At 49.9% G+C, this 14,920-nt stretch overlaps 1 protein-coding gene across 6 annotated transcripts in view; it reads right to left on the bottom strand.

Moving 5' to 3' along the window:
• Window positions 1–14,920, bottom strand: part of LMF1 (lipase maturation factor 1) — a 104,776-nt gene that overhangs the window by 68,983 nt on the left and 20,873 nt on the right. For 3 of the 6 annotated variants that reach the window (XM_049902827.1, XM_049902825.1, XM_049902826.1), the window contains one exon: window positions 10,284–10,294. The exons of 2 other annotated variants lie outside the window; for them this stretch is intronic. In XM_049902827.1, coding sequence (XP_049758784.1) covers window positions 10,284–10,294 — 11 coding nt within the window. Of the gene's footprint in view, window positions 1–10,227; window positions 10,295–14,920 lie in introns of all 6 variants that reach the window. One more of the 6 variants, XM_049902829.1, reaches the window with a different exon arrangement.

Here is a 14,920-nt window from a genome sequence, read left to right on the forward strand (position 1 = left end):
TTCGGTCAGTGCTGGAACTGAGCTCTGCCCGTCCTAGCACTGGGAGATGGCAGATAACAACTCAAAGGCCCTGCCCCGCGGGGCTGACATTTTAGGGAGGAGGGCAGATACAGACAAGCTAGCACACAAGTAAGATGGAGCAGGCCCACAGGCCCAGAAGCCGGTGAGCTGTGGGGTGGGCTCAGCCATTACACACAAGGGCCTGGAGGTCCCACCTGGAGAAAGAAGCACAAGGCTCCTAGGGAAGGTGTCCAGTGGCCAGCAAGGAGGACTCAGTGTTAAGGTACATACCTCACAAACACATCGCTACATCCTGTCTGCAGTCAGCCCTCCAAGTGCCCAAAGACACTCCAATGTGTCAAGGCTAACACCAGTGGGATGGAGTGTCCCTGGTGGTGGAAATGGTGAATGTTTGGCCACTAACTGGCAGGTTAGAGGTTCCAGTTGACCCAGAGGCACTTCAGAAGAAAGGCCTGCCAATTCACTTCCGGAAAACCAGCCACCGCAAACCCTGTGGAGCACAGTTCTACTCTGATGCTTGGGGTCGACTTGACGGCAACTGGTTAATTTAGGTTTTTTTAAACCAAACGAAAAGGCAGCAGCGCTCTGCCTTGTGAAAGGCACATAGATGGAAGGCTCAGGCAACATGCCCATAATCAATGCAGAGGCACAGGATTCCTGGTAAGGGGAGGGCACACGTTACCAAGAGGGGATTTGCTGTGTGTACTCAGTAACCATTTTTTTTTTTACTCAGTAACCATTAACGGTACTAAACTGCATCGTACATGTGCTCAGTGAATCCACAGGCAAAAGCAGCTACTATAACAGCCACAGAGCATGGCTTCCATGTTTTAGGTTTCTGTTTTAAAAAGAAACTGCCCAACAGCCACTGCTCCAGGTCATCCTAACAACGCCTCTCCCTGTTACTCGCAGGGGCAGAAGTTAGGCTCACCAAGGCTGGCTCCTCCTGCACCCACAATGGGGTACTGGAGGTGAGAAATGCCAGGGGAACACAGCAGGCTCTGGAGATTCCAGGCCAGCCCGCGGGCACAGACGGTGTCTGATCATACCAGAAGCCCTTCTCTGGCCTCCAGGCTGCCCTCACAACCCAGGACACCTACGACTCCTGACTTGGACTTCCAGCCTCCAAAACTCTGAGAAGACAAATGTCTGTTCTTTCAAGCCACCCATGTGTGGTATATTTCGTTACAATAGCACTAGGTAACTAAGATGCATAATGTATCAAAATGTTCAGGATGCAGCTAAAGCAGTGCCTAGAGGAACACTGACAGCGTGTGTGTCTGTGCCTGTACATAGATCTAAGAATGTAAAAGGTATGGAAGTATATAACCAGGTGGTTCATGTGGCAGGGTTGAGAGTGGAGACGGTGACAAAAATCAGATGGAAAAAGACTATGCTAAAAAAACAAACTGCCCACGTAGAGTTATAGTGCAGCTACAGCTCACGTGTGTAGTTACAGTGTGTTATATGCAGAGCTAAAGCTCATGTATGTAGTTACAGTATATGTGGAGCTACAGCTCATGTGTGCAGTTGCACTGTTACTTGTAGCGCTACAGCTCATATGCGTAGTTACACTGTTACATGTAGAGCTACAGTTCATGTGTGTAGTTATAGTGTGTTACATGTAGAATTACAGCTCAGGTGTGTAGTCAATGTGTTATATGTACAGCTACAGTTTATGTGTATAGTTACAGTGTGTTATATGTAGAGCTACAGCTCATGCGTGTAGAGTTGCAGTGTGTGTGCATGAGGAAATCGGAATCCACAATACAAGAGACAAGCACCCACCACAGGCTCCAGGCGCCCTGATGCCTCCTACCCCAATTTGTCTCTGGTCCCTCCCCTGCAGTGTGCTGGTGTGCGTGCTGATTGCATATCCCCAGTCCTTCTTGACAACCGAGGGACTCTTTGTGGTGAGCCTGTGGACAACTATGCCGAGTTAGACCCAGACTTTGGCCTTTTCTGTCATTTCCCCAGTCTCTCACCTCCTCAATTCTTCCCCTCCCATCAGCAGAAAGTCATGGCCCCTGGTCAGCATCATCTGCTTGGGTATTACCAGTGACCTGAGCAAGGGGAATTAGAGGTGGGACAGAGAGAGAATGAGGCAAACATTCTATCCCGGGAGTTGAGAAAAACTATGGCCCTGGCTGAGAATGGATCACAACTGATGCACAGGAGCCTCGGCAGAAGAGATTCGATAAAGTTTCCTGCACTAAGGGGAAACCTCAGGCCTAGAAACTGGACGTGTCTCACTTCCAGTGCCACTGTGCAAGGTGGAAGTGGAGCTCCACACAGAGCCACTGGGGCCTGTCCTTCTTTGGCCATCACAGCCAGCTAAGACCCACTTGCAATGACAGTGCAGAGGCAGCTGCTGGAAGATTGCCCTTTCACCTTGGAAATGAGTGTCTCTGTAGCTGAGACGGTTCTCTGCCAGCATATGCCATGTGGTGACCTAAAGTCACCCAGGCTAGGCTTCCCTGAGAAAGACCCATTGTATCCTTACAGGACAGGGACAGACAACGGGACCAAACTCCAACACTGCCAAATGGCCACCCATTCCCGGGGACAGGAAGGAAGGTTCTGTGTCATTTTGAGTTGACACTTTGGCAACTAGGCTGTAAGAGGACACGTCTTCCCTGTGGACAGGGTAAGCAACCAAATGCACCCAGAGGCACCCCAACTGGGATGGGAAGAAGCCCCAAGGGAGCCCGCCGCTCTCCATGCCTGGGCAGCCAGCGCTGGCGTGGTAATTGAATTAAAACAAACTGCTCCTGGAGCACGGGGGCTGGGAGGAGAAAGAAGTGCCTGTAAATTCAGGTGAGGACATGAACACTAGTAAATGTGGCCCCGCGGCAGCGCGAGTCTGGAACTGGTTTGGCGGCCACATTGAGGGGTGCGGGGCTCTGGCACGTAATCAATTCCTGCAGGCAGGGTCCGCTCCAGCACTAATGGGTTTTAATAAAAACCTCCAGTTGGGTCAGTAAACCTCTTATTAAGCTGTTTTTATTTAAGAGCAGAGAGGGTACAAGGTCACAGAAGCATTTAACTCACAACAGCTGCAGGAGGCGCGACAAGAGAAGTCCAGGAGTTGGAGAGTCCGGGCGTAAATGCCCGCCACAGCCACAGCTGGTGAGTGACTGCACGGCCAACTGGCACAGTGCTGAGCCTGGAGGAGGGTTCCGCTCCGCTAGAGCTGCACGTGGAAAACAAGGTGAGCCTCACCTGGAAGGCCCCTAGGCACATCGACAGAAGGCAGAACTCAGAGCATAGTCTGTGGGTGCCCCTCACCAGGGGCACAGGGAAGCAGGCTGCTGGATCTCCACACCCTTAGGACAGACCACCTGGCCCACTCTGAGAGGTGCCAGCACCGCCTGTATGTGCTGGTTAAACTCTGAGAGTCCTCCGCACCTCCTAACCAGGACCCCTCCCACCACACGGGCGCAGGGTATTTGAGGTGGGACCTATGCCCCCTTTACTTCCTGGCTGCTCTGATCAGGCTGGAGTCGCAGGGAGCCATGTTGGCTAATGCCACCACCCTGGGGACCAAAACTCACCTTTCACGTGTTGTTATTGGGTGCTGTCAATTCGGACTCATACCACCAGGTGACAGAGTAGAACTGCCCCATAGGGTTTCGCAGCCTATAATCTTTAGGGGAGCAGGTCGTCATGTCTTTCCTTTTGCACAGCTGCTGGGTGGGTCTGAACCACCAACCTTTGGGTTAGCAGTGCTTAACCACTGCATGGCCAGGGCTCCTTTCCCATGTAAGAATACATCAGTACTTCATGGACAGCAGTTCCACCACATGAGGAAGGACCCCACACCAGCTCCTCCAGTTGCAGCTGCAAGCTGTGTGCAACTAGGGACAGGTACCTTGTGGCCCCTTCCAACCAAAGAGACCCCTGTTTTCCTGCTTTCTGCATTGGAGGCCTGTGTACAATTCAATCTGTGAGCTCTGTTTAAACAGAGAGTGCTGCAGACCCCGGAAGCTTTTCACGACTCTCCTGACGCCAACATCAAGCTTGAACAGCTGCTTCTCCAGAAGCGTTCTCACTTCTGGCTCCCAGCATCCCCATCCCGAATCTTGAGGGCAAAACCTCTGAAAAGCACAGATGACCAGGAGAACATAGAGACACCATCCTTGAAAGAAAACTCCAAGTCTTACATCAGACTTGCTAAGGAAGCATATCGTACCAGTGAGCTGTGAGAGTTGTAAGGCCTCAATAAAGAGACAATTGCAAGAACAGTCGGTGCCGGGAGCGGGCAGAGACGCCGGGCTGGAAGGACAGCCCTCGTTCATCTGTAGTACCACTGTGAGGTCAGCATCTGATGTGGGGTGAACTGTATCCCCTCAAAAGACGCACTGAAGTCCTGACCCTGCACCTGTGGGCACGACCTTGTCTAGAGGTACAGTTTTCCTTTTATGATCTGTTAAGTCACATGAGGTCATGTGGGAATAGAGTGGTCTTCATCCTCACCTCTTCTGAGTGGTGTTTTACAACAGCGGAGACAGAGTCACATTCAGGGGGAAGAAGATGCCACATGAACATGTATCTATGAGCCAAGGTTCTCCAGGGCTACGCAGAGCTGGAGGAGACAAGGAGGAATCCTCCCCTACAGCCTTCGGAGGGAGCTCAGCCCTGCCCACACGATTTTGCACTCCCAGCCTCCAGAACCGAGAGGCAATAAATTTCTGTTTTTTAAAGCTGCCCTCACTGTTGTTCTTTGTTAGGGCCGCCCTAGGAGACTAAAGCCGTCTGAACATGTCCGAGTCCATTAAGCTAGAGAAAATTCACAGAAACAACAGTGCGTTCCAGCCCGAAAACACTCCAAAGGCCCCAGGAGCCTCAAGAGGAAGCGGCCGACACCCCAGCAGACCCCATCGTCCTCCTCGCCTAGCACGATGAGCCTGCAGAGGGGCCCCAACAACAGGGGGCCGGGGACAGTACACACACCAGGGTTCTCGGTGTGAACCCCAGCTCCCACGGTGCCCCACAGGCTGCTCCAAGTCCTATGGGGCATGGCCTCCCATCACCTGAGCCTGCCCTCACCCAGCACAGCCGTGGCTGCTGTGGACCTGCGCAACCCGTCCTGGCAGCAGGGCTTGCCTTTGAGTGCAAATTCTGTAGAAGCATATAAGGAGGGAAAAGGTAACATACCAGGTATCATTATATGACCCTTGAAGTGTCCTAACCCTGTACTGGGCTGACCAGGAGCCCCTTCCTGGAGTGCCTCTCCCTTCTAGAACCAGGTGCAGGCGCTAAGCCCCAGGTGAGCACACTCGTGCACTGGGCAGCATGAGGGGACGGGGGCCGCACAGGAGGCCATGCTGAGCTACCCGGCATCAAGCTGCCCAGCTTGCCAGGCTCCTGAGTCCCTTCCAGATGCGGCACATGGACAGCATGAAGGGCAACAGGATTCCTGCCTGGCCGCCAAGTATCAGAAGCACACTCCACTGGGGGCAGGAAGTGGTCAGCGCCCACAGAGCTACTGAGTCTGTCGCTTTCCAACCTCGAGCTTTGAAGTTCACATGGCCACATGGAGTGGCCTTCAAAGCTCTCAATCTTTAATGCATTCAGCTTCAGAGGAGCTGGGGATGCGGAAGCTGTGTCACAACAAAGGCTGTGGTTTTCCTGGGCTCTGGGAAAATCCAGCCCCCATTTGTATTCACCTGACTCAGCAATCACATTATCTGCAAGTGGGGAGGAGGGGGCCCTGGGGCACAGGCCCTCACCGATTCCTGAGGCCACCTCAGCTGAGAAGAGACCTTCTGAGGCATAGAAGGTTCATAGAAACTTAAGTGTTCAGTCAGGCCTCTGGTCACCACAGTGAATGCTCTTTCACAGGCCCTGTAGTTGGTTCTGAACCAGTGTTCTGAGCTCCTGTACCCCAACTCAGCTCTGTCAACACAATTCTGAAACCCCTGTGCCTCTCCACAAGGACATCTGGTGAAACAACCTTGCTAAGCGCTTGGCTGCTAAACAAAAGGTTAGTGGTTCAAACTTACCCAGTGGCTCCGCAGGAAAAAAGACCTGGTGATCTGCTTCTGTGAAGATTACAGCCTAGGGAACCTTATGGCGCAGCTCTGCTGTGTCACATGGGGGCTCCATGAGTCAGAACTGACTCAACAGCACCCAACTACAACGTAAAGGGGTTAGGGTGCAAAGGTTTGACTGCAGTGACACGTGGGGAAAGTAACACTGCTGCAATTTCAGATAAATAAGTGAAATTTCGTAGAAGAGAGTCTTTGTTTATCTTAATGTTCGAGAATACAGGTTTCTTTGAGGAGAATTTTGACACACATGCGGTAGCCATGAGTCAGAACTGACTCTACAGCAACTAACTACAATACCTTTTACTCAAACCACAGGAGCTATCTGGGGACTTTACCAAAACGGTTCCATCAATTCCAATTCACGGCAGCCTCACGACTGCTTGATTGGTTTCAGCTGCCAACCTTCAGGTTAGCACTCGAGTGCTGTGATGGTTGGACTGTGTGTCAGCTTGGCTGGGCCATGATTCTCAGTGTTTTGGCAGTTGTATAATGTCGCCATCACCTTCCTGTTGAAATGTGATATGTGATCACCCCCATGATGGAATCTGCTAAGTGGTACCAGCAGGGGTGGGGCCTATGGCAGCTGACCGCCCCCTTAGCCTTCATCTCTCTACCTTCCACTGCCTACTTCTTTCCTGCTTGCCTTGCAAACGTTGTTAGCTTATTTGGGATCCAGCAGCTGTCTCTTATCTGGCCTTTGGTTCTTGGGACTTGAGCTAGCAGCCTACCTGTCCATCTTGGGATTCGCCAATCTTCATAGCCTGTGGGCAAGAGTCCTGCTCCCCGACCTGCCGATCTTGGGTTCTTCAGCCCCTGCAGCTAAGTGACTCGGGAGAAACCTTGTGGTCTTGCCTGCTGACCTTGCAGATTCCTCAACCATCACAACCAGTGAGTGGGATCCCTGCTCTCCAACCTGCTCATCTTGGGTTCAGCAGCTTCTGCGGCTCCACGAATTGGGAAAGGACTCTATCCTGATCCAACGACTTGGGACGTTCCAACCCCTACAATCGTGTGAGCTGTTTCCTTAACATAAATCTCTCTCTATATATTTATACGCATTACTGGTTTTGCTTCTCTAGAGAACCCAGCCTAAGACAAGCGCTTAACCATCCGTGCCACCCAGGGTCTGTGGGGATTTTGTTCCTGTTATCAGTTGCCGTTGATTCCGACTCCTGGTGACCCCATGTGTGCAGAGTATAACTGCTCCATAGGGTTTTCAAGGCTTTAACCTTTGGGAGGCAGATCACCAGGGCTTTCTTCCACAGGCACAAATACTGGAGATGGCACAATGCTCCAGCAGATATACGACTCGCCCTCCCACCACCTTCCCACCTGTAACCTAAGACAGAGTGAGATACACAGTCCAAAAGTGGGAGACAGGTGCTGGGAATATGACTGGGTGCGGCTCCTTCCCGCCGGGGAGCCCAGATCTCAGATCGCCTGGGCCACGCAGAGCACTGAGGCCTTTATAATAAAAGCCTGCCTCTTCCATTCCCTCCCTGATGTCTGAGAGAATTTGGGGGTGTAATGGATTGAACAGGAGCCCCGGTAGCGCAGTGGTTAAGAGCTATGGCGAATTACGGCTGTTAACCAAAAGGTTGGCAGTTCAAATCCACAAACCACTCCTTGGAAACTCTATGGAGCAGTTCTATTCTGTCCTATAGGGTACCTACGAGTTGGAATCGACTTGACAGCAGTGGGTTTGGTTTGTGTTTTATGGATTGAACTGTGTCCCTCCAAAATATGTGTTTTAAATCCTAACCCTTTATAACTGTGGATGTGATCCCATTTGTGAATAGGCTCTCTGTTATGTTAATGAGGTCACATCAGTATAGGGTGTGTCTTAAACCAATCGCTTGAGATATAAAAGAACAGATCAGGCACAGAAGCCAGCAAGTGCAGATAGGGGAAGACATAGACACCACATGAGATCCCCGAGGAACAGAAGCTGAAAGAGACAAGGACCTTCCCCCAGAGCTGAGGAACAGAAGCTGATAGAGACAAGAACCTTTCCCCAGAGCCGACAGAGAAGAGAAGGCCTTCTCCTAAAGCCGGCGCCTCCTGAATTTGGACTTCTACCCTCCTAACTGTGAGAAAATACACTTGTTTGTTTAAGCCCCCCACCTGTGGTGTTTGTTAGAGCAGCACTAGGAAATCGAGACAGGGGTCCTTCTTCCCAAGGACCTCAAGATGGGTGAACTCCCACCTGCACTGTGCCCTCCATGGCCTCCCTGGCTTTTATGCAGACTGGAGAGTGATGCTCCCCTCACACTGACCCCGTCCTCTGTCCTGTCTTTCCGGGGGCTGCCTCCTCTGACCCTCTAGCTGGAAAAGCCAGCAGCCACGGTCCCACAGCCAGCTTGGTATCTGATCAAAAGTCCTGCTCTGCATGTTTATGTTGGGTTTGGACATTTCCCAGAGCATGAGCCAGGGGAAAGGCCTGAAACACCTCTACCATAAAAGTAAGAAAAAAAAAAATGCCATTGCCATCGAGTTGATTCCAACCCAGGGACCCCATGTGACAGACTAGAACTGCACTGTATGGTTTTCTAGGCTGTAATCTTTACGGGAGCAGATTTTCAGGTCTTTCTCCTGTGGAGCTGCTGGGTGGGTTCAAACCACCAATCTTTCGGTTAGCAGCCAGCGCTTAACAGTTTCTGCCACCAGGGTGTCTTCCCTTCAACGTACAGAGCCCAAATGAGTACCCTATCAGAGTGGCCCTACCAGGGTTACCAAAGACAAAAAAAACAAACCTGTTGCCGAAAATTCCTCCTCTATGTAGAGATTTACACGTGGCTCAAGTGCCCATGGGGGACTTGGTATGGTGTCTAGCGAGGTGGGAGAGAGGTGGGAGAGACCGGAGGATCCTTTCCCCCTGCATGACTATCACCATGCCTGAGGGGGCGCAGTGCATGAATAACATTGCCTGTGGAAGTGCTCATTACAATATGACTGGATGTTCATCAACAGGCCTGAGAGGGTTGGGTGGGTGAATAACATCGCTTATAGAGGTGCTCATTACAATACGACTTGACAGTCACCACCATGCCTGAGAGAACTCCTCTTTCCCAGCAAGATGGAGATGGACTTTGTAAGCATGAGGTGGATCTGAAAGCTCACAGTTCACAGGTGTGTTAGCTGATCACGGGCAAGGATGCTGGCTGGGGTTAGAGTCCCAAGGGATAATGACAAACATCACATCAGAACAACGTGGTGCATTCCTGAATAGCTGATTGTAAGAGCTCAAACAATAGCAAGCTGGGAAAAGCTGGGGGCGGGGGGCACATATATAAAAAAATATGCATACCTCGACGGCGGAGGGGGACATATATATACACACACACACAGAGGCACACCCCACCAGAGGGGGGATGTATATATATATATACAAAGATGCATACCTCAGTGGAGGGGGAAACACTTGTGTGTATATATATAGATAGATATATAGATGCACACCCCAGCAGAGGGGGGATGTGTGTATATATATATGTATATATAAAGATGCACACCCCAGCAGAAGGTGGATATGTGTGTGTGTGTATATATGTATATATATATACACATAAAGATGCATACCCCAGTGGAGGGAAGACACATATAAAGACGCATACCCCAGCAGAGGGGGGACATGTATATATATATATATACAAGGATGTATACCCCAACAGAGGGGGGAACACGTGTGTATATATATAAAGATGCACACCCCAGCAGAGGGGGGACATGTATATATACATAAAGATGCATACCCCAGTGAAGACACACATATATATATAAAGACACATACCCCAGCAGAAGGGGGACACGTGTGTGTGTGTATATATATACATATATATATGTATATATATAAAGATGCATACCCCAGTGGAGGGCAGACACGAGTATATATATAAAGAGGCATACCCCAGTGGAGGGCAGACACGAGTATATATATAAAGAGGCATACCCCAGTGGAGGGAAGACACATATATATATAAAGATGCATACCCCAGCAGAAGGGGGACATGTATATATATATAAAGATGCATACCCCAGTGTGGGGGGGACGTGTGTGTGTATATATATATATATATATACACACACACGTATATATGTAGACGCATACCTCAGCGTGTGGGGGGAGAGCACATGTGTATATAAAGATGCATACCCCAGCACACAGCGTTGAACTCTCATGGAGCTCTTTTCTAGATGATGTTCACTTACCAAAAGCATACCTGAAACACAAGAGGAGGAAACCTATTAAAATTTTGGTTTGATTTGTCCAGCAACTCTGACACATTAGAGTGCCGTACTCACCCACCCTGTAAAGCCTGCCCCAGTGAACCCGGGACAGTGCCTGCCCAGGGCAGAGCTGACTGCCATCCTGAACACTAGTGGGAGGTGACGTCAGAGAGGGGACCTGACTTGGAGGACTAAGGTAGATAGTAAGTAGCCAGGATGTCTGCTAGATCGCCCCTGCATAAAGGAGCTGCAGCAAATTCACCTTCTCATGTCCCCCACCCCATAACAGGCCAATCAAAACATATTTTGAGTGAATATAAATAACACTAGGTTCCTGGGTGGTGCAAATGGTTTGTGCTCGACTACTAACCAAAAGGTTGGAGGCTTGAACCCTACAGGGACACTGCAGAAGAAAGGCCTGGTGAACTGCTTCCATATTACAGCAAAAAAAAACCCCGAGGGGGCAGTTCTAATCAGTAACACATGGAGTTGCCATGAGCCAAACTGACTCAACACAACAGGTTTTTTGTTTTTTTTTTTTAACGTTAATACTTGGTTTTCCTGCAGCATAGCTTCAATCAAACACCGCAGAAAAATGCTATTCCCTGGAATTTGAAAGGCTGGAAGGGTACCCCACTACCATTAGCTCAGGTTATTACAGAAGGGACCTAAAGTAGGAGGGTTTGGTGGGTTTGTCTCCACCGCTAATGGTCTGAGAAAAGTCTGTCTTTACTCTGGATCTCCTCAGCACAGTGAGGCCCTCAGAGTCACATGGGCTCACATGGCACCTCCTTCACTCCACACAGGAACACCTGATGTGCGAAGGACCCAATCACAGAAACAGACATTCCTACGGTGTCAGAGCTAAATGGGGGCAGAGGCTGCACATGACTGGGACACAGTCTCCCTCTTGCCTCCACCTGCGAGATCTTTCCAATCTGCGATTTGGATGGGAGAAGAGAAACTACTAGAGCAATCTTTACCTCCTACAGCCATCTTTATTGGACATTGTTGCCTGTTACTCAGCAATGAAAAGGAATGAAAGCACTGATGCGCTACACCACAGGTGAACCTGGAAACAAGACGCCAGTCACAAAAGGCCATAGAGTGTACGATCCCACTTATAAGAAAACGTCCAGAACAGGCAAATCCATAGAGAGGAAGATTAGTGGTTGATAGGGGCAAGGGCAGGAGGGAAAGGGCAGTAACTGCTGCTGGGCCCAGGATTTTATTTGGGGTGATGAGAACGTTCTGGAAATAGAGGTGATGGGTACACAACATTGTGACCATGTTAAAAAACCACTGAGTTATTGACTTTAAACGGTCAATGTTATGGTATGTGAATTATCTCAACAAAGATGTTGAGAAGAAAATACGGCTGCCTAGTGGAACGTGTGTGACTGAAATGACAGAACATCACTGGTGGGAGGCAGGGCTGTGGGAGCAGGAGAAACAGGAGCCGCCCTGAGTGAGGGGTCCTCTGGCGAATGTGGGAGCCAACAGTCGATCACCGGGTACGTCATCGCTCCTGCTTGTGAATATGTTTGTGATTTTCCAAAATTAAAACTGAAAACAGAGACACTGTGGGCAACAGTAGGAGAGACATTTGAGGCAATGGGGAGAGATGAGTAGGGCCTGAGGAAATGATTTTAAGAAATTATGTTCCTTTACGGAGTCAGGGGTGCTGAGGCCTGGAGGGTTTTTTTTTTTTTTAATTTTTATTGTGCTTTAAGTGAAAGTCTATAAATCAAGTTAGTCTCTCATACAAAAATTTACACACACCTTGCTATATACCCCTAGTTGCTCTCCCTCTGAGACAGCACACTCCTTCCCTCCACTCTCTATTTTTGTGTCCGTTCAACCAGCTTCTGACCCCCTCTGCCCTCTCATCTCCTCTCCAGACAGGAGTGGCCCACATAGTCTCATGTGTCTACTTGATCCAAGAAGCTCATTATTCACCAGTATCATTTTCTATCCCATAGGGCAGTCCAAACCCTGTGTGAAGAGTTGGCTTTGGGAATGGTTCCTGTCTCGGGCTAACAGAAGGTCTGGGGACCATGACCTCCGGGGTCATGCTAGTCTCATTCAGACCATTAAGTCTGATCTTTTTATAAGAATTTGAGGTCTGCATCTCACTGCTCTTCTGCTCCCTCAGGTGTTCTCTGTTGTGTTCACTGTCAAGGCAGTCATTGGTTGTAGCTGGATGCCATCTAGTTCTGGTCTCAGGATGATGTAGTCTCTGGTTCATGTGGCCCTTTCTGTCTCTTGGGCTCATAATTACCTTGTGTCTCTGGTATTCTTCATTCTCCTTTGCTCCAGGTGGGTTGAGACCAATTGATGCATCTTAGATGGCCACTTGCTACTGTTTAAGACCCCGGATGCCACTCAGCCCAGAGGGTTTTTGCTTGTCTGTTATTCTTTTAGTCATCCCTAACCCATTAGAGATAAAAGCCACTCACGGGTAAGATACACAATGTCTGGGACTTGTTCTTAACTCCAGGAAAGAAAATCTGGGAAGGGATAAAGGCCAAAGCCCAGGACCAGGAGGGCTCCTCACGCCACCCTCTAACTTAGAATGTGTCATAAAAACAACACTCTGCTTCTTCCTTGAATCTTGTCCAACCAAAACATGATCTACTTTTACAGATCAAATACATCTACACCTTATAATTTTTCATGGCGCTAGCAAGACAAAGCACCAGTCTGTCAGTGTATCACAATGAGGTGGCTTCTGTGTTGCTGTGATGCTTAAAGCTGTGCCACTGGTATTTCAAATACCTACGGTGGACAGGTTTCAGCAGAGCTTCCAGATGAACAGAGACTAGGAAGAAACACCTGGCAATCTACTTACTAAAATCAGCCAACGAAATCTGTATGGATCACAACAGAATACTGTCTGGTATAGTGCTGGAAGATGAGGCCCCTAGGTTGGAAGGCACTTGAAATACACAGTGATCGCAACAACGGACTTGAGCATACCAGCAATCATGAAGATGGCACAGGACCAGGCAATGTCTCGTCCTGTTGTGCGTGGGTCACCATGACTTGGAGCTGACTTGACGGCACCTAACAACAACACAAACAGTGACTGCTGCCTAGCCACCGTAAGGAGGAAGGCCCTGTGCCCACTTGCTGGCCTGGGGTAGAGACCAGCGTAGGGAAGGATGGTGGGACCAGTACTACAGGCCTTTGCAGGACACTGTTACATTGAAGTCCCTGAGCCAGAATAAGCTTTTCATCATCGATGCTCAAACCCAAGCCCTGCATACAACGCCACTCAAACTAATCCTGGTCCCTCATCGTCTGTGTGGACAGCAGCACTGGCCCATGTGGTCCTGGTCCCTCGGCACCTGTGCAGATGGCAGCAAAGGCTCGTGGGTCTTTGACATTGACACTGTCCTCCTAGCCAAGGAGGAAGGAAAGAAGTGGCCACAGCACTTCCTCACGGGAAGGACGACCCCCGAGACTCCCTGACATTCGGGTCAAGTGTCTAAAGATAATCTCCTTTTGGGGGGCCGGGAAGGTAAAGGAGAGTAGAAATAATCTCTTCTTCTTTTGGGGGGCCAGGAAGGTAAAGGAGAGAAAAGGACGGTTATATAGTCATCCCTGATAGCAACAAAGGAGCCTCTTAGGGTTACTCCAAAGTAAAGTGCAGATGAAAGGGCCATGAACCTAGCATTTGGAAAGGTCAGTGTTGACTGAGGAAGCTGAGGAGCAGGTGTTACATTTGGGGTTTTCAACCATGAGGCTCTACTTTAAAATCTTGTTGAATTTTATGCAACCATGATATTAAGCTTTGGTTCCACCTCTCTTGAATGTCACCCTTCCTGCATGCTATGTTCGGACTCATAGGCTGAGAGGACTGAGGCTGCAGGAACCTCTGCTGTTGGCTGCATTTAGGGAGCAGCGGCCACCTCAGACTAGCGGGCACCCAAGAGGCCAGTCTGGGACCAGCCACTCCTGGACACACGGCGAACTCTGGGGGAGACACCAGAGAACCCCAAATGCAGCACCAGGAGCCTACTGGCCGGGGGCTCCCCATGAACTTGAATGTCTGGAGTGGCAGCCCCCTCAAAATAAATAACCCCCATTTTTGACCACACCCCAGGCCATGGCTCCCGGGTGCTTTGCTGTGCTGGCAGGACACTGTGTGCACGCCGAACAAGGGGGTGCGGAGGTGGCAAAATGTGCACGGCAACCCTGATCAGATGGAAGAACAGACAACTCCACACCCTCATCCCGTTCCAACCTGACACCAAAGTTCCTCAATCTCTTTCAGAAACAGAGGCAGAGGAGACACTTCCTAACATGTTCTATGAAGCCAGCATCACCCCGATACCAAACCAGAAAGAGACATTACGAGAAAGGAGAACCACAGACCAACATCTCTTCTGAACTTAAAAATTCTCAACGAAATGTTCACAGATGGAACCCAGGGATATTCGCAGAGAACTGCACACCAAAACCACATAGGATATACCCCAGGTGTGTGAGGTCGGGTCAGCACCATACGACATTCTGGCCACTTGGTGACCCATGCAGGTATTTAATAGAAGACATAGCTACCTGCAGTTGGGTAAATGGCTGCAACCAATACTGGGCTTCTCTCTCCTGATAAC

Source organism: Elephas maximus, chromosome 12, assembly GCF_024166365.1.
Source record: "Elephas maximus indicus isolate mEleMax1 chromosome 12, mEleMax1 primary haplotype, whole genome shotgun sequence".
Classification (NCBI taxonomy): domain Eukaryota; kingdom Metazoa; phylum Chordata; class Mammalia; order Proboscidea; family Elephantidae; genus Elephas; species Elephas maximus.